The following is a 14,295-nucleotide window of genomic DNA, read 5'->3' as shown; positions in this document are numbered from 1 at the left end:
GATAGATAGATTTGTGATCATGAGCTCTAATAGTGAAAATAAGTGTGGACACTTCTACTCCACAGTAAATTCCTCATTCCCTGGAAGGGCACATAAAATGCCCAGAGAGAGAAGACTAAGGTAAACAGCTGCATGTTTTCCTAGATTTATCCTGATTTTGAGATATTACAAAACAATAACAAACATCTAAGAGGAAAAAAATCTAAAATACAGCAGAAGAAAAGCTGAACCAAGACTTTTCCTTTTGGTTTAGTCATTAAATGTTAACTCAAACTCAAAAGATACAGTGCTTTAGGAAAGATACAGGTTTAACTGCCTTATAAATGGGGCAGTATGTGTATAGGACTCATGCCCCAAAGAAAAACTATAGGTTCAAAAATACAAACATATTCTACAAGGGTCTGAATAATTCATGAATCATAAACTCATAACAGTTCTGAGGACAAAAAAAGGGAATTTCAGAGACACTTCTAGCCTCTGAGGCCAGAATCATGAAAGGCACAGCTTCCACAAAGAAAGCTTTGTCCCCTTTTCAGAGAGGAACACAAAAGCTAGAACTCAACTGCCTGCCCTAGAATGGCATTTCTCCCACTTATCCACAGTCACACCTACAGCAAGGTATCAGATACCTGCTATCAGTCAAGACCTATGCTGGGTATCGGGAATAGCGTAATAAGAGGCAAGAAAAACAAATTCAGGTGTACTCCACAAATTACCCTTTTTTTCTTTTCAACCATTGCTTTTACAGCAAAATAGTAGAACTACCATTTGCATGTACGTACATTTAGTACCTTTACCTACCTTCTTTTCCGTGCTAGGAGATCTTAAGCTTTGTTATTCGGAGCAAAGAAAGTAGCAGTGTTGAGAACCCACAGAGGTGAGTATCAGACAGGAAGTTCTCTCCTCTAACCCCCGGCTTTTAGTTACTGTGACTAGACATAAAGCTTGTTCTTAAACAGAATGTTACCGCTATCCTGTTCAAAATGTAGCTTCAGCAGTGAGCAAATACAAAGCCTTTCCTGCACTCGGAGAGGCACAGCTAGGATCCCCCTTTTGGAACGTAGAGAGAGATCAGCCAGACTGATTTGTCCAGGGCTCTCCCAACACCATAAGTATGTTTACTTCCTCCTAAGCTTGGCACATACTGAATCTCAGAGGTGGAAAAGAAGGGGCTTCAAAATAGAAGCCAAACAATTACAGGCTTCTAGAAAGAACAGAAGGGAAAAGTAAACAGTTCCAGTCTGAGTTGTATGAAAATAAGCCATGTGGTCTCAGTCAAGTCCTCAGCCTCAGTTTTCTAATCTGTCAGGTAGGGATGATGAAACACTGCTCTACCTGCCTCATAAAGCTGTTGTAAAAATTTTTAAATATTATGTAAATGAGACATTATTATGAGCCCTCGACCAGGGGCACTCTATCTATAGGAGTTTTTTTTTTTAAGGTAAGCAATAAAATAGGCATATCTTCAGAAGGAGGATAGTTTACAACATGTTTTGGAAGTGAAATCCACTTTGAGGCAGTTTGCCTGGCTTGTTTAGAGTTCATATTCCCAGTGGAAAGCCAAAAGAAATGCAGAAGACCAACTGTTCTAAGAAATCCCAGGAGCAGTGTCTGTCTGTCCGTCTCTCTCTTTACCAAGTAACCAGTGGCTTTGTCTTCTTGCCATTCCAACCTTTCTTTTCCCCTAACAGAATATGCTTGCTCCTTTTTATTCAGGGATCACAGTTACCTCTGAACTTTCTCCTTTAGTCTAGAAGGGTCTGTTCTATAATTATGAGAAGTCCTTCATATCCCAATATTATCTACCATTACACTTTCTCTATCAAGTCTTCTCGTGGAAGGGGAACAAATTCATTCTGACCTAATCCTGTTCAGAAACACCCCAAATGGGTCAAAATCTTATGTAGTCATATATGGAAGAACCTAACTCTCTCCACTAGACTCCAGATCTCCAGAGTGGACTGGGTCAAACAGAAGCAGAACTTCTGTGGAGCTGCAAGATAAACAAGAATACTGGAAGCAGTGTTGATCCGGACTCAATGGACCCAGAGAGCTTCAGAGCTCTTGCACATCTTAAAAGAGACACCTTCAGGCCACAGTTAACATGACATGGAGCTCAGAGTGCTCACCTGCTTTAGTATCTGCCATAACAACTAATGAACTCTGAAGAGATGGGCCATTTTAATGACATACTTATTAAAAAGTAGCACCTATGGCATAAAGGTAAGCATTATATACCAAGTAAATTTCAGTGAACAATTAACCCTTCCATTCTCACCCACACCTATTACTTTTTAAGTTAAAATGATAATTTTTATAATAGTATGTCAAACTAGCAATAAAAGCAACGTATGTAGATTCTGCCCATGAAAATGTCCCTCATCTTAAAAATTAAAGTAGAAATAGCATCATCTCTTATGGATTTTTGTAGAAATAGGCTTTAATAAAAACTATCCTAAAGATACAGAGTCAAGGTGTTTGGAGTTTACCTAATTAGTCGGACAGTTTCCAGTTCCTCGGCCGTCGGTAAAGAAGTCATCTTCAGGAAAAGCATGTTGAAGGTGCAGTCATTCAGAAGCACAGCTGCCTTCTTCACATCACTGATGGTGATGGTGACTTCTGCTGTATTCGAAAAGAATTTCTGTGCAGTGTCAGCCAGGTACTGAACAGTGACGTCTCCAACTAATAAGAGGTCTATTTTTGCCTGAAAGACAAGAAAAAAAAGCAGAAGTGCCACATAATTATTATTTGGGAACAGAGAAAATGTCATGTATCAGAGGAAAAAATAAGTAAAGGCTACAAATAACACAATGACTGACTATATAGCTGGACTGAATGGTCAACTATAAGTACCTCAAGGCCAGGAACTATTAATTTCAAGTCCTCAGGACCTAGGATAGTCAACGGATCTGAAGGTCGTGCTATTTTTAAAAGTTTTGCCTACAAATACTATTCCCCAGTGGCTTTCCTGCAAGTTTCTCTCTTGTCCTATTAACAATACACAGGATTCTTATGGCCCAGTTTCCCAATCCCCTGTCCTGCTGGAAAATCTGTTCACTAATGAGAGAACCAAACTGGTGACTCTCTCAAACTATTTTTTGGACTCTTTCACACTATTTTGATGAAACACACATTCCATACAACAGAGTAAGATCTAAATTCCCAAATCCTAAGAAACTCTCAAATAAAGTCCTTTGTTTACATGGAATATACATGATATTCACATCCCAACATTAGGAACTAAAAAGCCTCTTTATTTCCATTTGGGGATATTTTCAAATATAGTCAGTTGGGAAAAATATAATTTCCATCTTCATCTTCTATTTCTCTCTGTTTTATTCTCTACAGCTACTGAACACAATCCACTGAAAGTGTCAAAGAATGGAGATGCCTGAATTAATAGAAACAGTTGGAAATGCCAGGCCATAGACAGCTCCACATGAGAAAACAGATTTGGGAGTTGACCAGAGTTGAAGCCAAAAGAAGTGGGTGAAGGAGTTGGAAATACCTGTACAAAAAGAAAGGCAGCTCGCCAAAGACACAACCCTGCAGGGCAGAATGCTGGCACAGGTGGCCCACCATGGGGTGCACCTCCCCTTTCAGCCTGGTTTCTCAAGGGCTGCTGGAAAGAAAACGTGAGGCGCAAGAAACTAGGTGAGTTCAAAGTAAGCAAAGCTTGTGTACTTCTCACTTCTATCTACCTGCTAATTTTCTTCCTTCTTTTGTTAAAAAAAAAAAAATAGCGAGTCTTCCCGTACCCATCTCTCATATCCTAATTCAGTTCCCTCCCTAGAAGCAACCACTGTCAAGTGTTTGATCTATATTCTGTCAGATAATTTCTACGTCAAACACATAAGTATAATGTGCATGCACATAGATAGCTTTTTTCATAAATAGGATATTATATTTTTAAAAGTGAGTTGCTTTTCTCACTTAATACAGTTCAACAACTCCTTAAAAATGCTGGTTCGCCGGGAACATTCTTTCTCATTTTTCAGGATGTTTTGATTTATTCTTTGAAACACGTTTTTTATCATTTGTTGTGATCTGAGGAGGAAGGAGAACATGTGCTCCTCTGTCACCTTGATCCAATGTCCCTCATTTATGATGATGATAATGTATTGAACCATTCTCCTAATGCTGGATTTTGATGTTATTACAATGCTGCGATGAACACCTTTATAAATATATCTTTGTGCAAATAAGCATATATCTTAGAGACAAAATTGTAAGATCAGAAGGTAAGTTTTTGCTTTTGCTTTTCAACTTAATGCCAAACTGTTGTCCCCAAAAGATACAAAAATTTATGTCCCCACCAAGTGCATCTGGGTACCTATTTCCCCAAATCCTTAGTAAGACTGATTATACTTTTTTTTATTTTTTGCCAATATGTGAGCAAAAAACCCCTCAATTTCCCCTTTCACTTGCATTTTTCTAATTAATAGTAAAGCTGAGTATCTTTTAATTTTAGTGGTGATTTCCATTTCTATTTATTGCATAGTCTACTTATGATGCTTGCCTATTTATTAACTTTGTCCACCTTCCTATTTGTTGTTTAACTTCTTCTTCTTGCTCTGGAGGAGTTTATATACATATTCTGGATATAAGTCAACTATTTTTTCCTAGTCTGTCAGGGCTTTTAACTCGGATTATAAGGTCTCTTGTCACAAATATGTTTACTATTTAGTAACAAATCTACCAACAGTTTCCTTTATGGCTTTGGTGAATTTTGTCTCGCTTTCAAAGCCATCTCTGTATTATTGAAATATGCTTTAATAGTGCATTCTAATATTTTCATGGTGTTATTTTTTACATTTAGCTTTTTATCCCATCTGGAATTTATTTGGTGATTAACGTGAGGTAGGTGTCTAATTTCATCTTTTTCAAATGCAGAGTTATCTGCCCAACAGCATTACTGAATAATTATTGAATAGGTTAAACTTCTCTCAGTATTTTGAAATGCCATATATATATACATTTGTATGTTTTTCCGGGCTTCATTCTGATCCATTGATCTCTTTGCCTACTCTTGGTTAATACCACACTGTTTAACTACTAGCTATTTATAGTATGTTTATATTTGATAGAACATATGTTTCCCTCCTTGCCGTTTTTCAATTTGGTTCTTAGATATTTTCCCACAATTTTTCTTCCAATAGAATTTTAGCATCAGCTTGTCAAGTTCCATAAGGAACCCTGTTAAAATTCTGATTACGGTTGTATCTCTGTTAAAGATTAGTTAGGGAACATCATTACTGTAGTAAGTCTCCCTATTTGGGAAGTATGACTCAGAGAATTCAGGCCTTTTTTGATGTCCTTCAGCTTTACACTTACCTTCACATAGATTTTGCATGTGTTCTCATGTGTTTATTGCTAGATATTTCAAGATTTTGGAGTCACTGTGAAGGCTTTTGTCATTGCATTCTCTGACTGATTATGGTCGACATAGAGAATGCTATTGATGTCTCTGTGAGGACTTCGCTTCAAGTACTATATAACACTCTCTATTAAGTTCCAATATGTTTTAGATGATTCTTCCAAATTTCCTAGGTAGGTAATCATACTGACTTCAAAAATAACATTTTTGTCCCTGTTTCAAGAATTTATACCTTTTATTTATTGATCTTAAAGCATTGGCTAGAACATTCAAAACAATGCTGACAGCAGAGGTGACCATGGGCATTCTCACCTTGTTCCTGACTTTAGTGGGAATATTTCAAAGGTTATTACCACTAAACATGATATGGAAGGTTTCTGGCCAATACCCTTTATCAAGTTAAAGAAGTTTCTATTTGGAGGCTAAGAATTTTAAATTAGAAATGAGCGCTGAAATTTATCAAATGCTTTTTCAAAATGGTATTATTTTTTTTCTCCTTCGATCTGTTAGGTAGTGAATTACATTAACAGATTTCCTAATGTCAAGCCATCATTGCATTGGTGGGATAAACCTATACATAATATGTAATAGATTCAATTCATTCATTCTATTTTAGATTTTGCATCTATGTGTATAAGTGAAACCAGATACAATTTTGTTGTATTGTATTGTCTTATCCGGTTTGGGTATCAGGGTTATGCCAGCCTTTAAGAATGAAAGAGAAAGCTTCAACATTATTCTATGGTCTTGACTATTTTATAAAACATAGAAATTACCTGCTTCTCAAGGTTTAAGTAAAACGTCTGTGAAATCTGGGCCTGAAGCCATTTAGAGAAGTGGATTTTAGACTACCTTTTACAGCTCCTAGTGATTACTAGTAAATTTAAGTTTTCTATCTTTTCTAAAGTGAATTTTGTTTATATTTTAAAAAATACATTCATCTATCTTTTCAAATGTATTAATTTTTAAATGCAAATAATATTTATTGTGCTGAGTTCATGCTTTTTTGTAACTAGAGGAAAATGTAATTAAATTTTTTCTATCTTCTTTTTCTAGAAATGTTTTATTAGAGACTATGTAACTGTGTGGTCCAATATGGTGGTCACAAGTGGCTATTTCAAGTCATGTTTAATTAAATTTAAAGTTTGAAATTCAGTTCAGTTACACTAGCCACATTTCAAGTGCTTGACATCCACATATGACAAGTGGCTACCGTCTCAGGAAGCATAATCACAGAGCATTTTCATTGTTGCAGAAAGTTATATTGGACGACATAGCCCTCTAAATGGCACTTTGTCGTACCCTACAGATTTTAATATATATTGCATTCATGTTCATTCATTGCTAGTTCGTAATTTTTTATATTTCCATTTTAACCAAAGAGTTATATTAAACACCTATATAGAGATGTTTTTAATTTTCAAGAGGATAGTGGTTTTGGTTTTGATTCTCTATTTTTTTGGCTATTGACTAGTTGCTCATTTCTTATTTTAGTGCCTTGTCAATAGCAGATGCACCCTACATAACTCCTACATTTTAGAATTTGTTGATATTTTCTTTGTGGCCTGACACACAGCCAATTTCTATTAATGTTCCATGGATATTTGAAAACAATGTTATTTTCTGTTGGGCATATATTCTCTACATATCCTTTAGATCAAACTTGCTCATTGCTTTCTTGTTTATTTTGGGTCTACTTGATCTTTCAGTTCATGAGATAGATGTGTCAAAATCTTCCCTCTCTAATTATGGTTTGTCAATATATCAATTTGTCTAACTATAGAATCTATTTCTTTTCCTTTTTTTTTTTTTTTTTTGAGGAAGATTAGCCTTGAGCTAACTCCTGCCAATCCTCCTCTTTTTGCTGAGGAAGTCTGGCCCTGAGCTAACATCCATGCCCATCTTCCTCTACTTTACATGTTGGACGCCTACCACAGCATGGGTTGCCAAGTGGTGCCATGTCACACCCAGGATCCGGATCAGCGAACCCCGGGCCACCAAAGCGGAACATGTGCACTTAACCGCTGCACCACCAGGCCAGCTCTAGCATTTATTTCTAATTATGGGTTAGGTACATAAAGGTTCATAATAGTTATACATATTCATATATATAACTATAATATTTAATATATACTCTACATTGACCTATATTTACATAGTATATATTAATATATATAAATTCATATGTTGACAATTATATAGAGAGAAAACTATATATATGAAATATACTTCTTTGTCCTTTTAATGCTTTTCACCTGAAATTTTTATTTTTTCTGATATATGGCACTTAGTTTTTTATACCTCTTTATTTTGAGCCTTTCTACATATTTTGATTTTGTGTGAATTTTGTAAATAGCATAGATTTGAATTTTTAGGGGTTTTTTTCACAATCTGAGATTTCAGTTTTTAATATAGGAATTTAAGTAATTGATTATATTAATGGCATTAACTAATATGATGTAATTAACTAATATTAATTAATTGTGAAACATTTACAACTTAATGAGAAATGGTCTTACTCCTTTCATTTGTTCTTTCAGGTTTCCTGTTTACTATAATTTTGTTTCTTTTTTCCCATACCTTCTGTTACGCTGATCAAATTTTCCTTTCTCTCCTGCTGCTCCTACAATACTCTGGAAGTTAAACATCTTATTTGTGTTCTTTAAGTGGAATTGGGGCCCACAATCCAGCGCTTACTTTACATGGTAAAACTTCTATCATCAAAATGTCTTTGTCTCTGAACTTTGATGATATCGGGCCATTTCTTCTCACGCTCAGAGTGGCAGATGCAAAGAATAAGCTGTTTTGTTTCTCTTTTGGTGCTTTTCTCTTCTGCTATGGGTTCTGATAGTTCTCTAGGATGTGTCTGTTGGCACATCCTACTTGGCACTCAGTGGATCTTTGGCTCTGGAAATTTCCTTCTTTTATTTTTTCGATAATTTCCTCCTCTCTATTGTCTTTGTCTCTCCTTAGAAATCCTCTATTAGATGTTGGACATCCTAGATTGATCCTTCATGTCTCAACTTCTGAGAGACCTCCTTAACTTTATTTTTCATATCACCAGCTCAGTCTTCGGTCCTTCTAAAGATTTTTACAATTTCAGTTAACTTAATGTGAATTGCTCACTTTTTTCTTCTTTGGTAATTTTTCATAACCCATTATTTCTAGGATGTGATACCACTCTCTGAGGACAAAAATTACAATTTTAAACATTTTTTCCTATCCCCTTAATACTCTGTCTCTGGAATAGTTGTGTCTAGTGTCTGCACATCTGCAGTCTGGTTCCATTAACATCTGGCCATCCTTGGTTATCCAAACATAATGATGAATCAAGGACTCAGGTGACGTGTATAAGCAGTTTCCCCAGCAGTTGGGTGCTCTGTTTCTGCAGTGGCTGCTTGCTTTAAAGGGACAACTGACCAAGAGTTTAGTGTGAGTGGGTCGGACAGTGGAAGCAAAGGCTGGGGAGCAAAGAGGCTGGGACCATTATTTGTCAAAAAAAGGCAGGCTTTACTCTGAAAACTAAGCACTTGAGTTTATTTCCCTCCTGGGCAGAGCTGCCTTTCTTTTAATTCTTGTCAGTTACAGAGGTCTGGAAATTATCAATACGAGGAGCCCATGTCCCCCACATAGTTCATTTTCTTTGGAAAGAGCAGTTACTTCTCTTTTACACTTTCTGGTTTTTTACTCTTTCTTTTACACGGGTTAAAAGTACCATAGCTCCAGCTGTGGTAGGAATGAGCTGGGAGAGTCCAAGGCTAAAGAATCCAGGGGCCCACCTGGCTGCGGCGTTCTGCATACAGCCAGCTCTTCACCAGCTGAGCACCCTCTGGCTCACTTGCATCTTTGTTTCTGTTACCCTTCGGCCTGGACTATCACTAGAATTGTTTTACCTTTGCATTTCTTCTCTTCTCCATATCTTCTAACCTGTGGATTTCTGCTTTTGTGTTAGTGGCAATTTGATCCCACTTGCTTTCTAAATTTCAAGTCTTCCTGTGTTTTGGGTTTTTTTTTAATGTTCAGAGAGCAGCTGCTTTGTTCAGACCAAGAGTCCATTAAGGACTATGCATTATATTTGTTGTTATGTCCCCTTGGACTTTTAATTTGGAATCCACCCCACCACTATTCCCCATGATATTTACTTTAAGTACTGAAGGTATCAGCACATTTTTAAGTATTTCCTGCTTTGGAGGTTGGGGAGGGTGGGGAAGCTGATATTTGTGCTCATTTCACCATCATGAGCCAATCTCACTCATCTGCCAACCCCTATTTTAAATAGGATAAAAATCCAAACTCCTTAGCATGGCCTTTCACAGCCTAATATCAACCCACATCACCAGCCTTATTTCCCTCCACTTCCCTCAAATATCTTGTGTTCTAAGAAGACAGCAGAATACTTTCACATGAGCTATGAAATTTGGAATTTCTACAGTTGAGAGTATCAGCACCCTTCAAGAGTATTTCCTTTTCATTTTATAAACATTCCTCATTTTCAACAGCCACCATGACACTTTTGAGTGCAGACTGTTTGTGACTCTCCACCAGAGCACAGGATTTCTTCCACACCAGTATCTTCATTTGTGAACCAAATGCCAAACATTGAAACAATCATTAACAAGTTGTCATAAAAGGAGTGATTATAGTTTTTTGAATTAACCTGATTTATTGAAGCAACCTATGAATGTCCCAAAATAACCCATCTGCTAAAGTAACCATATTTACCTTCCAAGCTGAGACACTTTTGAGAATGAAAGGGGGTGTTATTGATAATTACACAAAAATAACATGTATAAACCCAGAGTGTTCTGGGCCATGAATAACTTGTAAAACTTTCTATTAGATTTCTTTAGGTAATATGGACATTTTAACTATGTTTATTCTTCCAATCCATGAGCATGGAATATCTTTCCATTTCTTTATGTCTTCAATTTATTTCAATAATGTCTTATCGTTTTCAGGATAGAGGTCTTTCACCTCCTTGGTTAAATTTATTCCTAGTTATTTTGTTCTTTTTGTTGCAATTATAAATGGGATTGTATTCTTGACTTCTCTTTCTGCTAGTTCATCATTAGTGTATAGAAATGCAACTGATTTTTATATGTTGAATTTGTACCCTACAACTTTGCTGTAGTTTTTGATTATTTCTAATAGTTTTTGGTGGATTCTTTAGAGTATTCCATATATAGAATCATGTAATCCACAAACTGTGAGTTTTACTTTTCTTCCTTTCCAATTTTATTTCTTTTTCTTGCCTAATTGCTCTGGCCAAAACTTCTAGTATTATGTTGAATAAGAGTGGTGAGAGTGGGCACCTTGTTCCTTTTTTCAGATTCAGTGCAATCCCAATCAGAATTCCAATGACAATCTTCTTCATGGAAATAGAACAAGGAATCCTAAAATTTATATGTAACAACAAAAGACCCTCAATAGCCAAAGCAATCCTGAGAAAAAAGAACAAAACTGGAGGTATCACAATCCCTGACTTCAAAATATACTACAAAGCTATTGGAATCAAAACAGCATGGTACTGGCACAAAAACAGACACACAGATCAATGGCACAGAATTGAAAGCCCAGAAACAAAACCACACATCTATGGACACCTGATCTTCAACAAAGGAGCCAAGAACATACAACGAAGAAAGGAAAGTCTCTTCAACAAATGGTGTTGGGAAAACTGGATAGCCACGTGCAAAAGAATGAAAGTAGAACATTAGCTTACACCATACACAAAAATTAACTTTAAATGGATTAAAGACTTGAATGTAAGACCTGAAAACATAAAACTCCTAGAAGAAACTATAGGCATCAGTCTTAGCCATATCTTTTCAAATACCATGTCTACTCAGGCAAGGAAAACAAAAGAAAGAATAAACAAATGGGACTACATCAGACTAAAAACCTTCTGCAAGGTAAAGCAAACCACAAACAAAACGAAAAGACAATCCACCAACCGAGAGAAAATATTTGCAAATCACATATCCAACAAAGCGTTAATTTCCAAAATACATAAAGAACTCATACAACTCAACAACAAAGAAACAAAGATCCAATCAAAAAATGGCCAGAGGACATGAACAGACATTTTTCCAAAGAAGATATACAGATGGTCAACAGGCACATGAAAAGATGTTCAACATCACTATTAGGGAAATACAAATCAAAACTACAATGAGATATCACCTCACACCTGTCAGAATGGCTAGAATTAACAAGAAATAACAAATGTTAGAGAGAATGTAGAGAAAAGGGAACTCATACACTGCTGGTGGGAATGCAAACTGGTTCAGCCACTCTGGAGAACAGTGTGGAGATTTCTCAAAAAATTAAAAATAGAAATACCATACAATCCAGCTAGCTACTATTGGATATTTATCCAAAGAACGTGAAATGAACAATTCAAAGAGATTTATGCATCCCTGTGTTCATCACAGCACTGTTCACTATAGCCAAGACGTGGAAGCAACTCAAGTACCCATCAATGGATGAATGGGTAAAGAAGATGTGTACACACACACACACACACACACACACACACACACAATAGGATACTACTTAGCCATAAAAAAGACAAAATCAAAAAAAAAAAATAATGGTGCCGGCCCTGTGGCCGAGTGGTTAAATTTGTGCACTCCGCTTCTGCGACCCAGGGTTTCACTGGTTTGGATCCTGGGCACGGACATGGCACTGCTCATCAGGCCACACTGAGGCGGCATCCCATATAAAACAGAGGAAGACTGGCACAGATGTTAGCTCAGTGACAATCTTCCTCAAGCAAAAAGAAGAAGGTTGGCAACAGATGTTAGCTCAAGGCCAATCTTCCTGACCAAAAAAAACCCCAAAAAACAACTTTCTATTAGAAAGGTTTATTTTCTTTTTCCCTTAAAACATCCATAAGATGCACTTTATGCATCTCTTTAAATATGCTTGATATCTATTTATTCTCTACATGAATATTTATTGAGCCCCTACTACAGGGCAGACCCTGTACTGGGAATACAGGTGAACAGACAGACAGGTCCCTGCCCTCACAGGGCTTACACTCTAGAGGTCTTTTTTCCTGCTGATGATAAGAAAGGATGGCTTTCAATCCTTGGAACACAGGAAGAATGGTGTATGAGCCTCAGTTCTACCAAAGCTGTTACTGACTCTTGTTTAAAAGCCTGATGCAGCGGGAAGAAGGCAAAGGCTTTGGAGGCACATAGACCAGAGTCTGTCACCTAGTTCAGCCACTTTCTGGTGGCTTTGAGTAAGATACTTAAGTGATCTCCATCCCGGGGAGAACAATACTTATATCACAAGACTGTTATACTGAGAAATGTTTGTACAATGCCCTCTAGGTGGTATTTACTGCCATGTTTTCTCAAATAATACCGAACTTGAGCACAAAGAACACAGAAGATGTCAAATCAATCTGATGGGGAAGAAGGAGGTGAGAGGCAGAATGAGAGCGGAAAATGCACCCATGCCAGGCAGCAAAAACAGCCCAAAATCAAACTGCTCTCTGCATTACTTGAGCCATAGGGCTCGGAGAACACGGCCTACGGAGGAGCAAAAGTAAGTCTGGAACAGCAGATATCAGCTGCTAACTTGAACCCTTTCCCGGCTAGCCCCGGGGCTTCTGACTGCCTGAGTGTTTCCCCTCAGGCTCACTTCCCAATTTCCCCAGAACCTTTCAGCTAGTCTTGTGGAGAACAGTTGGGAGTGAGCTCTGAAGGGCAGAACACAGGTGCTGGGGAGTGGGAAGAAATCCAAGAGGAGGTGGGAAGGAGATCCAGACGGGACGAGGCGGTGCAGCAGCACTAGCTGGCGGTTCAGCGCGGGAGTCTGAAGTCTTGCAGAGTGCGTTGCAGCACGACAGGGGGCATGAAACAAAGCAGCTCTGGAAAGAACTGATTTGCTCCCCTGCCAGGTCTTCCTCCCCTGCCCTCCAAAATCAGTGCCATCACACACTCGGAACATTAATAATCAGACAAATTAGTCCACTGTCCGAGTCCACCATCCCAAGGTAACTCGAATTAACCAAACAGCTTCTCATCAACTTAAATCTGAATATTTATTCAGTTAAAAATATCTTGTTGATGGCGTAACAGGAACATAGGTGATGAGAAGGATCCACTGAATAATACAAGGAAAAGGAATAGAACTTCCTAGCACATTCTGCTCTGGAAAACTGCCTTTCAGTACATCTGATTTTCACCTATAAGCGCCACAACTGGAACTGATTCCAACTTCATTTGGCAGAAAATTTTTCTCTATTTGAATCGCTTACTGCACCTTTCTTATTTTTTTTTAAACAAAACCAGTCCATATCCATTGGGAAAGACTGGAAAATTCAAAAAAGCCTAAAGAGAAAATAAAAAGCATCTGTAATTCCACCACTCAGGGATAAACACTACGAACACCTTGGTGTGGCTCTTTCAAGTGTGAGCACTTTTTACGACTTGACATCATCCCCACCAATGCTCTCTATCCACTCTGATTGCTGAGATCACAGTAACACGCAGGGCACTCCAGGCTCCACAGTTTTTAAAACACTGGATTTCCATTTGCAATCTGTGGCAGGCTAAACCCTTAATTAGTAACAGCAGGTGCCGAAGTGCTTAAAGTAAACCACGCCTACACTTTAGTGAGTTGTTATTTATGTCACTCTTATCACCGGGAGCAGCGCTGACAATCAGGACAATCAGCAGCAGCTGCAGGGGCTGACGCTCTCACGGGGCCATCGAGGGCCTCCAGTTTCCCCAGGAGTCAAGGGATTTAAACAGCTCTGTCTGGAGAAACTGAGCAAGCTGCTCTTAGGATGCAAACAAAGCGTCCGTTGCGGCTTTGGACTTTCTTAGGGGCAGGAAACCACAATTATTTACGTCCTACTAGATAATCAAATATTTTATTCCGAGTTCCATTTTGTGCAGCTT

General features: G+C 37.8%; 1 protein-coding gene across 1 annotated transcript in view; it reads right to left on the bottom strand.

Annotated features, from left to right (window-relative positions):
- Positions 1-14,295, bottom strand: part of SOHLH2 (spermatogenesis and oogenesis specific basic helix-loop-helix 2) — a 140,418-nt gene that overhangs the window by 35,840 nt on the left and 90,283 nt on the right. The window contains exon 9 of the mRNA XM_046663734.1: positions 2,490-2,704. Coding sequence (XP_046519690.1) covers positions 2,490-2,704 — 215 coding nt within the window. The remainder of the gene's footprint in view (positions 1-2,489; positions 2,705-14,295) is intronic.

The sequence above is a fragment of the Equus quagga genome, chromosome 6 (genome assembly GCF_021613505.1).
Source record: "Equus quagga isolate Etosha38 chromosome 6, UCLA_HA_Equagga_1.0, whole genome shotgun sequence".
In the NCBI taxonomy this organism is placed as follows: domain Eukaryota; kingdom Metazoa; phylum Chordata; class Mammalia; order Perissodactyla; family Equidae; genus Equus; species Equus quagga.
The sequence above is the reverse complement of the archived record's forward strand: the minus strand, read 5'-3'. Positions and strand labels throughout refer to the sequence as shown.